At 40.9% G+C, this 15,740-nt stretch overlaps 3 protein-coding genes across 5 annotated transcripts; 2 read left to right on the forward strand and 1 right to left on the reverse strand.

Moving 5' to 3' along the window:
* The first annotated feature begins 496 nt into the window (after nt 1-496).
* On the forward strand, nt 497-8,170 carry tmem30b (transmembrane protein 30B). 3 transcript variants are annotated; one of them, XM_081721152.1, is made up of 8 exons: nt 497-558; nt 1,040-1,266; nt 1,613-1,720; nt 1,825-1,932; nt 2,093-2,183; nt 3,083-3,226; nt 3,553-3,759; nt 4,529-5,697. In XM_081721152.1, the coding sequence occupies exons 2-8, from the start codon at nt 1,081-1,083 to the stop codon at nt 4,714-4,716; spliced, it is 1,032 nt and encodes a 343-aa protein (XP_081577278.1). In that variant the 5' UTR covers nt 497-558; nt 1,040-1,080; the 3' UTR covers nt 4,717-5,697. The 3 variants fall into 3 exon arrangements, with proteins under 3 accessions (XP_081577278.1, XP_081577279.1, XP_026877593.2); XM_081721153.1 differs by lacking the exon at nt 4,529-5,697 and adding an exon at nt 7,308-8,170 and having other exon boundaries at nt 540-680; nt 3,553-3,820; XM_027021792.3 differs by having other exon boundaries at nt 540-680.
* A 139-nt stretch (nt 8,171-8,309) lies between these two features.
* On the forward strand, nt 8,310-11,256 carry mrpl42 (mitochondrial ribosomal protein L42). The gene is made up of 5 exons (XM_027021673.3): nt 8,310-8,467; nt 8,723-8,780; nt 9,394-9,478; nt 10,121-10,284; nt 10,623-11,256. The coding sequence occupies exons 1-5, from the start codon at nt 8,386-8,388 to the stop codon at nt 10,666-10,668; spliced, it is 435 nt and encodes a 144-aa protein (XP_026877474.2). The 5' UTR covers nt 8,310-8,385; the 3' UTR covers nt 10,669-11,256.
* A 1,764-nt stretch (nt 11,257-13,020) lies between these two features.
* On the reverse strand, nt 13,021-15,146 carry LOC113584968 (DELTA-sagatoxin-Srs1a-like). Its single transcript, XM_027022235.3, has 3 exons — nt 15,023-15,146; nt 13,841-13,962; nt 13,021-13,687 (listed from the first exon to the last, which is right to left on the reverse strand). The coding sequence occupies exons 2-3, from the start codon at nt 13,957-13,959 to the stop codon at nt 13,276-13,278; spliced, it is 531 nt and encodes a 176-aa protein (XP_026878036.2). The 5' UTR covers nt 13,960-13,962; nt 15,023-15,146; the 3' UTR covers nt 13,021-13,275.
* Nucleotides 15,147-15,740: the final 594 nt, after the last annotated feature.

Here is a 15,740-nt window from a genome sequence, read left to right on the forward strand (position 1 = left end):
TATGTTGACAATGTACTTCATTATTAATTTAGCTATTATTTAATGTATCTTAATTGTCTTTCACTATTAATTTACAAGTACTTACAAATATTACATGAATAATCATATGTAAGGCTGTCACACAATGGCTGACCATTTAGTGCTTAACATTTCTCAATACAGGCAATGTAAAAGGGAATTGTCGGTAAAGTTCTAGTTTAACACGTTACAAATGTATCTTATATCGGCAAATATTTCAAACGATAAAGCAAATTTAGTATAAAAAATCACTTTGATGGAAACGTGATCAATAACATCTTTAATCATTTCTGAATAGCCCGATTTATATTCTCTGTGCGAATTATGTATTACTTGATAATGGTCTTTCAGTACTATTTCTAGATTGATGAACACGGGTCATAACTGGTAATGAATACTTATTTTAACCCATTCGCAACAAGAAACGCCAAACTAAAAGTTACACAACTTTAGTGTGGAGTCACACAAATGAATCGAGGCGGCGCTAAAAGCGGAGAAGAGCAGGAAGTTGGGACGTGTTACAGGTAAACTATTCGACAGGTATGCGAAATCCGCTCCCACTGTTCGCTAACGACTTCGTAATAGAAGGACATATTCATTTATGCTTTCTTGGACAATTTGATCAAACCTTCAATCGATTTTTTGCCAAGATCATTAGCCAGGTGAGTTGGAGGGTTGGCTGTGGAGTATCTGAGTCGCTGGTAACTGCACCGAGGAAATAAGATTTTGGCAGCATCGTGTTTAAACAAACATAATTATGTGACTGGACATGAGTAAAACCTTTTGATGCGTGTAAAGCATCAAAAGTGATGAGCAGTTTTGCAGTATCATTTTGGCATTTCAAGCGTGTACAGTGTAGTTTAACAAATATGGGTAAGTCACAAAATATAAACTAGATAACAGAAAAAGCAACGTTGGCCACCCAGAAGGATTCTTATAACTTGGCTGAGACATGTTTAACCTCAGCATATCTCTCTCTCTCTCTCTCTCTCTCTCTCTCTCTCTCTCTCTCTCATTTAAGACAAACCTTTCGCGTTCTCGTGTCTCTGGAACGCCCTCAGAATGAAAGCCGGACCGTCGAGAACCAACAGGCCAGATAACACGGCGTTTACGCAGCAGCGGCTCCCTGCCTGGCAGCCTATTCTGTCCGCTGGTATCGTCATCCCCGGGTTCACGCTCATCGGACTGGCCTTCATCGGCGTCGGGGTCGCACTTTTCGTGACTTCGCAGAAGATCACAGACCTGGAGGTGAGGGGGAAGAGTAGGAGTATGAATATGAATCTGCATTACCGAGTGGCCTGAAAGTATTCACAGGTACAAGGTACCCGCGGTTATGTAATAACACAGGTGAACTGTGCTGGCCTCAGCTACACTGCTCATTTAGACAATCTAGACTCTTAGATTTTTAAAGCTTTCTTAAGGTTTGTTTGTGTTGTCTGCTGTTTTGAGCTTATTTAAATCAATTCACAATGTGCGTTACACAGGTCCTAAGTATTCAGATGTTTGCATGTAACTTAAAACCCTGTGTTGTGGAGTGTACCGGATGATGGAATCTCATCAAATATGAATGTTACTTGTGTGCTGTGTGTAACAGATTGACTACACAGGTGTTGCAGCAACCTCACCGTGCTTCAAGTGCACCAGTTTTGCTGCAGAGAATTGCATGTGTCAAATGGAATTCACCTTAACGACCCTGTTTGAGGTAGCGTGCTTTGTTTTTCTTTGGGTCACCCACGGTGGAACCATGTGCTGGGTAGGGTGGATGTCCACTAAGGGGATACACATGCTGTTTTGTTTTTTTTTCAGGGGCCTGTTTTCTTCTATTATGGCCTCACCAGTTATTATCAGAACTTCAGAACCTATGGTGTCTCTAAAGATGGTTACCAGCTGTCAGGAGATACCTACTACTTCAATGTAAGAGCATGGTGTAGATTACACAACAATGTGAATGTAAAGCAGTGAAATTTCAACAGCATTGTCCAGGAAAACTGTCCTTGAATTGTCTGATACCACTTTGCTAATTTTTCATTCTAAAACACATAATTCCCTTTATTTTGTTTTCCTCCCAATGCAGAATCCTCAAGATAGCTGCGCGCCTTACCAGTATGATTCTAACAATAACCCAATCGTGCCCTGTGGATCCATAGCCAACAGCATGTTCAGTGGTACTGTACCACTTCTGACACAAACAGTACACTCCCAACTGACCAAATCTACACTTTATTTTTTTTATCTTTCTGTCTTATGTTTTCCTTGACTTCTGCATGGTCTCTTGGATCTTCTGAGCTTTAAATGCAAGGCAGGCAATATATAGAGAATTATATAGAGATGGTGTATATTATATAGCGATGGTGTGTTCTGCACTTGTAATTAATTTTTTCAATTAGCCTTTATCTTTAACAGAATATGTGAGCAAAACAGTAACTTTAAAGTTCCCATGTGAAAACTCCTCTTGGTGTTTCCGTATTTCCCCCACTGTGTCTGTGTGGGTTTCCTCTGGGGTGTCGGGTTTTGGCTACGCTTAAAGTCCGTGTGTGTGTGTGGGGGGTGGGGGGGGGGGTGTATGCCTGCATGCCCACTGATGGATGGCACTCTGTCCTGGCTGTCACCCTCTCTTCTCTTCTTGTGTTTGATGCAGGCCCCCAGGGGTCTGTGGCTTCTGAGGGAGAGTGCACTATGTACAATTATTTGCCACTTCTCACCGGTGTGTTAATTGGATGTAAAAGTTGTGTGTTGATTTGTAAAGCTTTATTTGGTTTGAAGAAAGGAGCTATATAAGTGTAACTTCATTCATTCATTCATTCATTCATTCATTGAATAGTTTAGTTAAGAATCAAAACGTGCAGTTTTCCCCTTACCCCAAATACTGATTGGTGGGAATAAGTGTCTCTCGCTTGTTGGCTACATAAGCATAGCTTCAGTGTAAAGGCAAGCTCTGGACCAAGGACAATGGCAGGTCAACTATGTCTGCAGTAAGGGGGAAAATTGTGTTTATTTTATTGATTCATGGATTTTTTGCTGAACTATTCCTTTAGTCACGTTATCTTTTTATCCCTAAAAAAAGATACTTTCCAGCTGTATCAGGTCGTTAATGGCATGAAGAAGCAGGTTCCTTTGGATGGGAAAGGAATCGCGTGGTGGACTGACTACAACATCAAATACAGCAATCCTGCACTTGTCAATGGCTCCTTTGCCAACGCCTTCAGCGGTACTTCCCCGTTCAGTTCAATTTTCCCTATAAAACATCCCAATGCTTTTTATTAAGTGACCTGCCTGATCAAGGTACTTGGTCAGCTTTTATTGCATTGTTTTCATTTAAGGCAATTAGTTGGCTTTGACTAGAAGTTTGAAGGTATGATTTACAGTTTGGCTCCCCAAGAAGGGGCTTGTGATTTTATTGTCTTTAAAAATGTATGTGCATTAAAGATGTACAGCTGGAATAGTGCTCCAACTGGAGGCACTACTGGACTCTGTAATCCAGGTAGCAGTGAACTGTATGTGTAGAGGAGGTGAAGGCTGAAATCTGTCTCCCAGGTACCGTGAAACCTGTAAACTGGTCCAAGCCAGTATACGAGCTGGACCCCACCGACCAGGCCAATAACGGTTTCCTGAACCAGAACTTCCTGGTATGGATGAGGCAGGCAGCCCTGCCTAAATTCCAGAAGCTGTACGGACGAATCGCAGAGGGGGATTATGCCCAAGGACTTCCTGCCGGCAACTATACGCTGTTGATCAACTACAGTATCCTTCTAAGAGATGACCTCAGAGCCTGGACCTGCTTCCAGAGCCCCAGTCTCAACAAGTGGGTGGGCTAGATCAAAGGTGGGGGGGAGGGGGGTGTCTTCATGCTCTCTAGCTCCTACATATTCAGTGGTTCTACTACCGGATTCAAATAGCCCTACCTCCTGGCAGAACAGGGCTTCCGTCTGGCTGTGTTTACAACCTCCTGCTTCATATTGTCTGCTGCAGGGTTATCGGCATAAAAGCCTGATAAACAGGTTTGGCTGGCCAGGTGTGGTCTGGTTGTACTGCAGGAGGAATGGAGACCAAGGTAGAGAAAATAAGAGAAGTGAAGGGGGTCAGAAGAAAGAAGGAGAGCGTGTGTGTGTGCGCGTGTGCTTTGAATATGTTAATTGTTCCTATTCACACAGGTTAAGACGGGCATTTTAGTCAAAAGACCTGTCAGTTTCAGTGTGAACGAACACCTTTTGAAGGTCACTGCAGACTTAAAGCTCCTAAAACATTTGCATTTACTGCATCTTTTATCCTACAACCTCCAATTAAGACTGAAGACAACTTGAGTAATTGAGGGTTAAGGGTCTTGTTCAGGGGCCCAACAATGGCAACCTGGCACTTGAACTGGCAACCTTCTGACTACTAGTCAAGTTCCTTAAACCGCTGAGCTACAATTAGTGATTGTGGCACTAGTTAATATAGCATAAGGCAGCATAAAGGAGAATTTTATACAGATTGAGAATTTCCTTGTTTTGGCCCTTAATCAATCATCCAGGCTACCCAGTGATTAGCTTTGGGGGCACTAAAAAGGTGGTGTTGAGCAATGTCTCCTGGATGGGGGGCAAGAACCAGTTCCTGGGCATCGCCTACCTGGTTATTGGCTCTCTCTGCATCGTCATGGCGATGGTCATGCTCATCATTTATGCAAAATACAAGTTCACAGACGATGATGAAGATATGTAGTGCTGATGTCGTTAAGATCAACATGTGACTGGAAGATTAGGTCACTTCACCCACAGGACAGAGAATTTGAAGTCCTTCCTCATCCCTCAGACCTTCCTGTCTGGGAGAGCTTGGTTTGATGCTTCTGCTTGACACACAACACTCTACAGTGTTCCCTCACCTGGCACAGGTGTGTTTCAAATTGTGTTCCAAACTGCAGCCTGTCTCTGGAGTGCGAACATGCTGTGAACAAGAAAAACAAAATCAGGAAGCCATAACAGAAACTTTACTAAATGTTTCTGTTACGGAAACAAATGTCATGGAATTAAGAGTGTAGCCAAAGAATTCTGCTATTTACAAGGAGAAATACTGATCCACAAAGCTCATATCTCCAGGGTGATGCCATAGACGTCCTTCCTTCAGGTTAATAGCAAATCACGCTAGTTAGCTAACAAGTTGTTCTGAAATAACAGAATTCTAAAACAGTCACTACTAAAGTAATAATAACTAAATGCTAATTTTGCATGAATCATTTCTCTTTTCTTAATTATGTTTAAAAAGACGACCTTGGCTATCCTGGGATCTCTTTAGAGGAATGATTTTTATGTTTCTGTTCATATTTATCAGAATCTGCTTTTTCTGCAAGAACTTTCAAGCACTGTTAGTGCAGTTACACTGTTGATGTCAAGACACGGTTGTCTCGGGGTATTTAAATGCAGGAGGACAAGTCATGTATTTTTGTACATTTGTGAAGTGTGTTTGTTGTTTATGGATATGTATGCTGATGATTAAAGTTCGGTCTGTTTAAAGCAGATCTGGAGTTCAAAATCCACATTTGTTTGTTTGTTTTTAAGTTGATACGTCCCTTCCCTTAATGAGCCGTGTGTACTGTGACTGCTATGACAGGATTATCAGAATGTATGTATGTATTAGGACTACAGTTTGGAGTGGTTAAATGGGTTTTCTTTTGCATTCTATAATGAAAAATAAAATTATTTTGAAATCTGAGCTTGTAGTGTGATCAAGGTGGTCAGAAAAATTGTGATCTGTCATCATTTCCTGTGGATAAATGGCCTGGAATGTTCTGATGTCATAAGAGATGCTTAGCGGTGAGGTCACAGACAGATTTCCCCACACACTGAAACAACAAGGGGAACTGTGCTGCTCTTTACTGTGCTGTGGTCAGGTCAGATGTGTAATTACACCTGGCCCTTGGCTGGCCTTTGGGCCTCTGCTTTCTCCAGCCTACACAGCTGGGTGACCGAAGGGCTGGACCTCATCTGGGATGAGTTCAGAGCTTTATTACAGAGCGTCTTGGACAGGGGCTTTTACTGGGCTATAGAAGACCTGCTACCGTACCTCTCTGTGTTTCTGCTGGGATCTGTTACCCTCTACATCTACAACTCTTACCAAAGAAAACAACTTACCATAGAACGAGTAAGACTTTTTTAATTGTAGATTATTCTTCCTTGTTATAAAGTAGGTCACAGGTCGCAGTGGGAAATTTGTCATATTTGAGCAAAAACTTACTACTCAGTACATTTAGTATGTGCACATTTATGTGCACAAAATGGATGCAAAAATCCAATCTTAGTATATGTAGCATGTGTAGTAATATAGTATATTTAATTTTACTACTATGTGTACTACAGGGGAAAACTATATGCGTTCTGTGCATAAGATCTGAAACTCGAGATGTTTTCCACAGCTCTCTGATATTGTTTACATGGAAATATGCAGTATGTGTATTTGTTTGCCATATTATACAGTGGTGTGTTTTTATTAGTGTTTGGCTTGTAGACCGCTCACACTCCTTTTTAGACTCTAAAGCTGAGCTGCATTACAGTCCTCTCTGTATTGTCTGTGTTAGAGTGTGCTGTTGGTGAAGTTCTCCTGTGTTAGACTGTGCTGTTGGTGAAGTTCTCCTGTTAGACTGTGCTGTTGGTGAAGTTCTTCTGTGTTAGACTGTGCTGTTGGTGAAGTTCACCTGTGTTAGACTGTGCTCTTGATGAAATTCACCTCATTTTTCTGTGTTAGACTGTGCTGTTGGTGATGTTCTCCTGTGTTAGACTGTGCTGTTGGTGAAGTTCACCTGTGTTAGACTGTGCTGTTGGTGAAGTTCTCCTGTTAGACTGTGCTGTTGGTGAAGTTCTCCTGTGTTAGACTGTGCTGTTGGTGAAGTTCACCTGTGTTAGACTGTGTTCTTGATTAAATTCACCTCATTTTTCTGTGTTAGACTGTGCTGTTGGTGAAGTTCTCCTGTGTTAGACTGTGCTGTTGGTGAAGTTCACCTGTGTTAGACTGTGTTCTTGATTAAATTCACCTCATTTTTCTGTGTTAGACTGTGCTGTTGGTGAAGTTCTCCTGTGTCAGACTGTGCTGTTGGTGAAGTTCACCTGTGTTAGACTGTGCTCTTGATGAAATTCACCTCATTTTTCTGTGTTAGACTGTGCTGTTGGTGAAGTTCTCCTGTTAGACTGTGCTGTTGGTGAAGTTCTCCTGTGTTAGACTGTGCTGTTGGTGAAGTTCACCTGTGTTAGACTGTGCTGTTGGTGAAGTTCTCCTGTTAGACTGTGCTGTTGGTGAAGTTCACCTCTGTCCCTGTGTCACAGCGGCGGTTGGAGATGCGTGGCATGGCGGAGGTCCTCCTGCGCCAGCTGCAGCAGACACTGGCTCTCCAACAGACGTTGTTGATTCAGTTGGAGCAGGTGGAGGCCCGGGTACATGCGCTGGAGGAGGAGAAGAGCAGGCAGCCCTCACACCTTCAGGTTGAAGCAGCAGGGGCCGAGGAGACCACTCGTACCGGCCGCTAACAAAAACTGAAATACAGGAAAACACTGGCAAAGGAAATTGTTTTCTTTTTTGTTTCTCCTTTTATATATATTTTTTTTCTGATACTGTTTTTGGAATATTTAGCAATTGTTAGGCTACCACAGTGCAGAAAATGAATGGTATATTTAAATGACATTTAAACCTTTCCGTGAGCTCTCTGAAATGGGTGAAGTTGCCACAGGTGTGGTGGGTAGTGAGGAGTGTCAGGGGTGAGGTTGGTGAGTGAGGAGTGTCAGAGGTGAGGGTGGTGAGTGTGGAGTGTCAGGGGGCGAGGGTGGTGAGTGAGGAGTGTAGTGAGGAGTGTCGGGTGAGGGTGGTGAGTGAGGAGTGTGCAGTGAGGAGTGTCGGGTGAGGGTGGTGAGTGAGGAGTGTGCAGTGAGGAGTGTCAGGGGTGAGGGTGGTGAGTGAGGAGTGTGCAGTGAGGAGTGTCAGGGGTGAGGGTGGTGAGTGAGGAGTGTGCAGTGAGGAGTGTCAGGGGTGAGGGTGGTAAAACTGCATTTTTGTAGGCTATATACTGAGGCCTACATTAGAGCACCTTAAGAAATTCAGTTCAGCAATACAAATTAAACTGACAAATACAGAGTAAAATTAATTATTTTTAACAAATAAATGTTAAAATGTTTCAAGCCAAAAAAAGACAAAGGTAGCTCTAATAATTCCACTAGATGGCGCTGTATCGTATTTCTAATCCCGAGCAGATACAAGTGTCGCTATTCCACCGCTGCAGCTCGCGTCCCCTCTGACCAACCCCAGCCAGGCGCTGAAGCGTTTCGCCTCCACACAGGCAGAGGGCGCTAGCGCGCCAAACCTGCCGCCACATAAACGCCAACGAACAAGACGCGTCTCTCACAGGGAGCCATGGCGCCGTGGGGTCATGGCAACTGGCTGTCTGCTGTACTTACTTGTGTTCGGTGTAGTAGACTGTTAAGCCACGCCAAAGGTTGGTGTAGTAGTCCAGTCATGTATTCCTAACTCTATATTAGCATATATTAATAGTACATTAATAGGCATTATGAGGTAGATTTTCCTATAGCTTTACCTCTGAAGGCTAACATGTTAGCTAGGCTGGCTGGGGTTTGTTTGATTGCTTGTTGTCGTCTTAACTTTATCAGTTGTATTGGATGTGCTAAAGTCTTTACTAATATAGTTAAGGCTCAATGTTATGGTCGCGATTTTCATTTTATTTCCCCCACAGGCGCTTTGCCAGTCAATTCCGCAGCAACTCACCAAGTGAGTCGTTGTGTCAAACCCAGGTAAGCGTGGTTAGAGTTGGCTCTCAGCAGGTTTGTCTGCTTTCAAACTGCGTGGTTTTTTTTTTTTTACTCCCCAATGTTGTTCTGTTGTTCTCGATAATAGTAATGCTGTTTATTCTGACACTAAAGAAATAGCTAATGTTTTTTTAATCACCCTCTTTGTTTTTAGTCCCAAATGTCAACATAATTTCCATAAAATGTGATAAAATATTAATTAAGTAAAACTACTACAAATCATTTTATATAAAATGCAAATTAAATGAAATGGGTCAATCACACTGCATGTAGGCTAGGCTAAATAATCCTTTATTCTGAATTTAAAAACGTCTTTCACCAATTGAGTTACAACTGCCCCTTGGGATTCCCAGTAACCCCTGCCTCAGATGAGCTGACTGGTAGCAGTGAGCTAAAACACCCAAACCTTGTATTAAGGTTCAAAATAAGACATTCTCTGCTCATCCAGTCTTGTACGTTTTAGCAGCCAATTTGTGTAGCTGTGTTAACTGATAACTGTATCAGCCTGAACAGGAATGCCTTTAACGGCCCACCTTGACCCACCTATGCACACTGGTCTGACAGTGATGGCTGGTGAATTTGTTTTCTTTTTGCCTAGTAACGTGGACCTTGGTTTGACGCGTGATGGCAAGACTGTAGTGTGTTTCCATCCTGAGCCAAACATTTCCTATGAGATGACTCAGGTGAGCATGGTAGCCAAATAGTACTGAGTATTCGTTTAACTGAGCACTTTTGGTGTGCAAATGTATTTGTTGAGGTACAGTTTAGTGGAGCTGTAATGAATATATTGATTGTTTCAGTTGATTTCCATGAACAGATATCCAAATATATTTTGGCATAATAACTGTCCTTGTTTTGCCACTCCACACAGTTCACTGGGGTGCAGACTTCACTGTAAATATTTTATTACCACAGTAGATGGAATATAATCATCAAAATAAGACATGCTGCTTAAAAATAAATACATTTTTAAAAATCCGCAATTAATTTTGCCCATATGCATGACATGTGTAGTTCCTTTAGTGCCTTCTGTTTTGCTGGAGGACAATGCTAGACACAGCTTGTTGTCTTGTGCACATTTCCATCAAAATGTGTTGTCATTTAGAAGCACAGTTCAACATCAAATAAGTATTTGATTCCATGAGTATAAATCTAGGAATACCAGTGAAACCCAACAACAGCCTTTCCCACTCTTACACTATTCCCATTCCTCACCACTCTTCCTCAATCCCCAAGCATTCACCTGAAGTGTACTAATGCAAGAGTGATGTTCCTCTGTGCTACTGACAAGTGATGCTCACCTGTGATGCTAATTTGTTGTACAGCCCATCCCTAAAGTAGACCCCATCACTGCGTCTGCGGAAACACATGATGTGGTGCTGAAGTCTCGGCTTAGTGGTGCCGTTTTAAAGGAGGAACGCGGGCCGACTATAGAGGAGCTTAGTAAGATGTTTTACACCACAAAGCACCGCTGGTACCCTGTTGGAGAGTAAGCACTTCTGTACATCTTTCTCAACAACAAGAGTCTTTAGTATACTGCCAGTCTTTGTGCTTGTAAGGACTGTACCACTACTTTTCCTCCTTGTACTGTTAAGAGGCTGTTTGTTACACATGTTAAGGGTTAGCTATGCATAGACATTTGGGTGTATTTAGAGTTTACAGGCTTTGGTACAAGTTTTTAGGCTGTTGTGAAAACAGACCCAGCCTTTGACATGCATGCATCTGGTGAATAACAGCAAGCAGTTATTCTGAAAAAGGGGATTCTTTCATAACAAAAGCTGGAAAGGTCTTACACTGGTTCTGTTTTCTCACTCTCTCTCTCTTCAGATATCATAAACGACGCAGGAAAAGAAATCCACCCAAAGACCGATAGATGGATTAACCGTACAAGCTGCGCATAGCTGATCCTGATAAATCTGCATCAAAAATAATCAGATGAGTTTACGGGAAAGAGTTAATATGGCATTTGTTTCACTTCACTAATTGTTTGTTCTGTTAAAAATGTATAGAAATTATAGAATATATATGGAATTTGGCAGTGAAATCAATTCCTGTTGCATGCTGTATTCAGCAAGAGACTCAAGAAAATGCACATATTTAATAACAATTAAGAACTGATAAATGACTAGAGTTGGTAACACAAACCAGTCTAATATGCAGTCAGTTATTCACAACCTATCTTAAATTGGAATTTCCCTGCTCAATCGTTGGACACTGTAATAATGAAAGCAAGCCATGTTTCTCAAGCATGGTTATTTGGACATGTTTATTAAGGATAAACATATTTGCGTTCTCCTGGCAAGATAAAGGGACTTATAAAGAGAGTCTGGTGTCAAAATAAGACTGGAGTTTAGGAACATGACTCTTTTGCCTGCGTTGTAATATGCATGCCATTATACAGAAGTCGTTATTATGTAACCAAGGACTATTGCCATTATTAAATACTTTCCTACTATCTGAACATTCCATACTGATCATCTATTGACTTCGGGAAACATTAATAAAAGTGTACAGCACAGGTTAGGGTGTGTTGTTCTGGACTGTTCACGTGAAAAATAACTTCATTTGTATTGGGAAAGATCATTATTTTTAAAAGACTTGAAAGCCTCTGAGAATTCTGTAACTAAGCAAGCTTCATTATCCTACCACCAAGGATGCTGACCTGTGATACTGACGAATGATGTTCACCTGTGATAGATGAGTGATACTGACCTGCAACTTCATCTCACAGACATCTTCCACTTGGAGATAATGGTACCAAAGTTGCAATTGGTGCAATATTGAATTTCAGTTTGCAAAAATAACAAATAATTTGCATAATACCCAAACAGTATTAGGCTACTGGCATATTCAGTGACTTAGAAACCATGGTAACTTGCGTTACATGCATAGATAAAAAATTTATAAAGTTCACTGACAACTAAACTGGCTCTAACTTTATTTGTTCACTTTGTCGCTGTATTACACTTCTGATTCAGTGCCTCTAGATTTGATGTTTCTTGAACATATCCAGCAGATCAATTTCATAGCTTGGGGCATAGTTAAAGTGACTAGATTAGTCATTGATGGATGACAGCCTGGATCGTTCATCCTGGTGGCTCTGATGCTTACTAATGTGTACTTAGTACACTAGCGTAGTATGTACTTAGTGTTTCAATTCCCTTTCATGTACTTGGTCCTCAGTGGATGCTAATGTCTGCCCTCTGACCTGACATCCTGGCTCAGCCTTGGCGTATCATATGTGTCGTATTTCACAAGTCTAGATGTGACAGCAGTTGCCGCTTGCGGATGTTGGAAAGCTGAGCTACTAGTTGTTTTGGTGTTAGTCTAGATGTTAGTTTCAAAGTATCTATAGTTCCCACATCCTCTGCGTATACCCCCTCACACTGGGGTGGCCCATGTAGTGGCCCACCAGTCCTCTGTTCTCCACTCTTGTCTGTGGGTGTCCTGTGTTTGTTTGAGTAACCCACTATTCATCAGATTGCCCTGATCCCCCAACATCCGATGTGGACCAACAGGCCTCTCTTATTCTTGTGCCTCGTTGTTAATGAGGTAGGCGGGCGAGGGCCTTGCCGAAGGGCCCGCACTTTCAATTTCGTTTTCTCAGAAGAATCTAAACATTGTCTACATACTGATTCTTAACAAATGACACCTTATGTCAAAATTGGTTCCTAAAATGGGTCATCAAAGGAAGCATTTTCCATTTTTTAAATTCCTTCCGAGTACACTGTTCCTGTGTTTGGAGGTGGACTAACCAGCTTTATCATAATATGAATAAGAATCTTAAAAGTAAAAAATAAATAGATATAAACATAAATAAAATGAAAATATAAATATTGATTTGTCAGTCTTTTTCACGGATTAAAAAGGGGTAAAAAATCATGTTCAGTCTGGTCATGTGAAAGGTGTTATGACCATGGACCATGGTGTCCATGGACCCTGGACTGAACTAACGGCTCTGATGGATTTGCTCTTAATAAATTTCGCTCTTCTCGGCATCCACGTCACACTCTTCCTTTCAATCCCAGCACTCACAAATTTGAGGTACGACTGAATTGAATGCAACACCTGGTCCAGATCTCTGTCCCCAGCACTTTTCAAAGCACGTGTAGATGTGTAGACTATAAATTCATTAATAATCTGAATAATAGCTTGAGATGAAAAAATAACTAATACAAAGACGTACATTGGAACAGAATAATTTGAAAACACACTTTACCTCTACTCACATTTCTGACCCACCGAGGAGCGGTTGCAATTTATTAAGTGACTGGAATAAGAGTTTGTTGGAAAATTAAATAAAAAGTAAATTTGTCTAACATACAAAAAATAATTTACATAATTAATGATTAACTGGATAAATAAGGAATTGTTTGCACATCATGGTAACAGTTGCCAAGTTTGTCCACATACTAGTTTGACAGTCTGTTTGTATGTGGCTGTCTGTTTGCCTCTTAGGTTTTGGTATAAGGTCGCTAGACTACTGGTCCTCAAATTCAACCTTCATAATAGATTTGCCTGCAGGAGACATTGTTCCTTTCACTTGCAGGTTTTTTTGGGAATAACTGATCTCATTCCCTGTACCCTTGCTTCGGGTAAATGAGCCCTTCTCATAATACATTTGTCGGAATAGATCCTGATCACATGTTATATTTTCTTCAAAAATGCCAAGGGCAAACCAGTTTTCATACATATTATAGTCAAAAGGTACAGAGAACATTATAACGAGTTTTCCAGGAGTGTGCGCCTCAATGTCGAGGATTTGGTAAGTCAGGACCCCCACAGAACCCCGGAATGAACTTGAGGTTTTGGTAAAGGTGCATGCTCCGATGCTGTTTCTTGCAATTGTTGGTGGTGGAGGACTGAGAGGATATCCACTGGAGGTGAAGACCCTAAAAATTAATAAGTAAATAAAGAATTAACCCTGCATGAGTTATTCTTTCACAATAGTGTGGTAGAGCTTTATCCCTTTCACTAACCAGTGTTTCTTAACAGTTCACTACACTGGGATTTAATTAGTGTTTCCAAACTTCATTGATACTTGCCTTGGGTGTTTTAAGGTATAAATTGCACTTTGATTGTTAATTTGAATGCTGCCATTTCTTCCTGTGTTTATACTGGAGGAAATTTGTTCAATGCTGGTGCCAGCCAGAGGTACAGCCATTATCTGTTGCATATCAGGGGGGAAAAAATAATGTCAGTTAGGTAACAGTAGATGTGATGAAACACATGATGAAGTGAGAAATAAAATATTTGTCCTACATACATAATGACCCACAGAACCACTGACTGTATCTAAAGTTTTGGTAAAGGAACAGACTGTTGGTGTTGGGCTGTGGAGTCAGACAATATCAACTCTCTAGACTCACATACAGAAAAAGAAAGAATCATTTTAATCACGGTCCCATTTCAACGACAGCGATAGCATGGCGTTTAATACGGCCTAATAGTTTCCTCTGACTGATAAGTGCTGTGTGAAACAAATACTTGTAGTCGATCAAGTTGTGACACCTTTTTAATCGCCATATCCCATAACCTCAAGATCGAAAATTAACAAAGAGGTTCTAAAATTAAACTGTTAAGCAATGAGAAAGTATCAACAATGGTGTGTTCAAGTAAAGTGCTGAATGTTTCTTTTGCTTAAAAGTTCCGTTTGCTGTGAGTGTGTGTGTGAGCGCTTGCGTGTTTGGGAGTAATCCACAGATTACAGCATGTAGGACTGTGATTCATTTATATATTTCTTCGTCATCAGTAAAATACGTTGTGCTCTCTAGAAACTACTTACGTTTTGATCTCTGGAGTGCTTACAAATAAGTAACCTCTCTAGATTTTTTCTTGTCTTTGTATTGCCGAACATTTGCTATGTTTATAGTGTTGCCCGCCAGATTGCTCAAGTTATCATTTGAGAATTGTTTCTTGCAAGCCAGCAGTATTCCGACTGTTATCTAATGACTCCTTTAGCACAAACGATGCATACGCTACATTTGAAAATTAGCCAAGTAAAGGCTTTTATTTTTATCGAGGTCTATGGTTTAGTAACAGTGACGGATGCTCAGTCGTGAGTACACAAATTCTGTAAGTCACGCAAGTGTGATTTAGATATTTTATCTTTACATCTGATTACTGAATGCATATACTTAAAAAAAAGCTAATTACTTTGTGAACATTGTGCACACACCACATAGCCCTTTCCTAAATATTTAGTATGTTGAAATACTGGTACTTACTAGTAATCTGCAGTAGGTCAAGACAACGACCGTATTTTCTGGACAAATTCTAGGATTCGCACCTCGATTTTGGCAAATGTGCACGCCGACTATCCTTTATGTTATTCAATGCAATATGCAGTACACAGCCTGTTATACCACGGTATCAACAGTACAGTCATGACGACAGCTATTCGAGCGCTTCCCATTGGCCGCGACTAAGCAGCAGTGTAATTTCATTTGACTGTATGACTAGGTAATATTTAAATAATAATTAATAAATAATAATTAAACTAGGTAAACTTCAATTAAAACCCCTGCCGACACACTGGACAAAGCAGCTAAGTATCATCTATGGAATCAAACTACCTTTACATTATTACAATTTAACTGTGTATATATATATATATATATATATTTATATATATATATATATACACACACACACACACACACACACACACACACACACACACACACACACACACACACACACAATTACATGTATTATATATATAATGTCACGTTACGGCCCCTCTCCCCAAATGTCTCCCTGTGTGTGCGTGTGTGTTCGTCTGCATGACCACGCCCTCCTTGTGTTTCACACCTGCTCCTTGTTGTGTCATTAGTGTGTATGTATATAAGTCCTTTGTCTACATGCTAGTTTTGTCGTTGTTTGAACCAGGTTAGGTTGCTAACCACGTCTTTGTCTATGTTTATAATAAAACGTTTCGGTGTG

The sequence above is a fragment of the Electrophorus electricus genome, chromosome 10 (genome assembly GCF_041902795.1).
Source record: "Electrophorus electricus isolate QZ-2024a chromosome 10, ASM4190279v1, whole genome shotgun sequence".
NCBI lineage: Eukaryota > Metazoa > Chordata > Actinopteri > Gymnotiformes > Gymnotidae > Electrophorus > Electrophorus electricus.

Bases quoted from the DNA above. Each gene is read 5' to 3' on its own strand.
- LOC113584968 (XM_027022235.3), bottom strand. From the start codon at position 13,959: ATGGCTGTACCTCTGGCTGGCACCAGCATTGAACAAATTTCCTCCAGT. The intron at 13,688-13,840 runs GCAAGTATCAAT...ATTAATTTTTAG, and splicing joins TATACCTTAAAACACCCAAG to GGTCTTCACCTCCAGTGGAT.
- tmem30b (XM_081721152.1), top strand. From the start codon at position 1,081: ATGAAAGCCGGACCGTCGAGAACCAACAGGCCAGATAACACGGCGTTT. The intron at 1,933-2,092 runs GTAAGAGCATGG...CTCCCAATGCAG, and splicing joins GAGATACCTACTACTTCAAT to AATCCTCAAGATAGCTGCGC. The intron at 3,760-4,528 runs GTATCCTTCTAA...TCAATCATCCAG, and splicing joins TACGCTGTTGATCAACTACA to GCTACCCAGTGATTAGCTTT.
- mrpl42 (XM_027021673.3), top strand. From the start codon at position 8,386: ATGGCGCCGTGGGGTCATGGCAACTGGCTGTCTGCTGTACTTACTTGT. The intron at 8,468-8,722 runs GTTGGTGTAGTA...TTTCCCCCACAG, and splicing joins ACTGTTAAGCCACGCCAAAG to GCGCTTTGCCAGTCAATTCC. The intron at 10,285-10,622 runs GTAAGCACTTCT...CTCTCTCTTCAG, and splicing joins CGCTGGTACCCTGTTGGAGA to ATATCATAAACGACGCAGGA.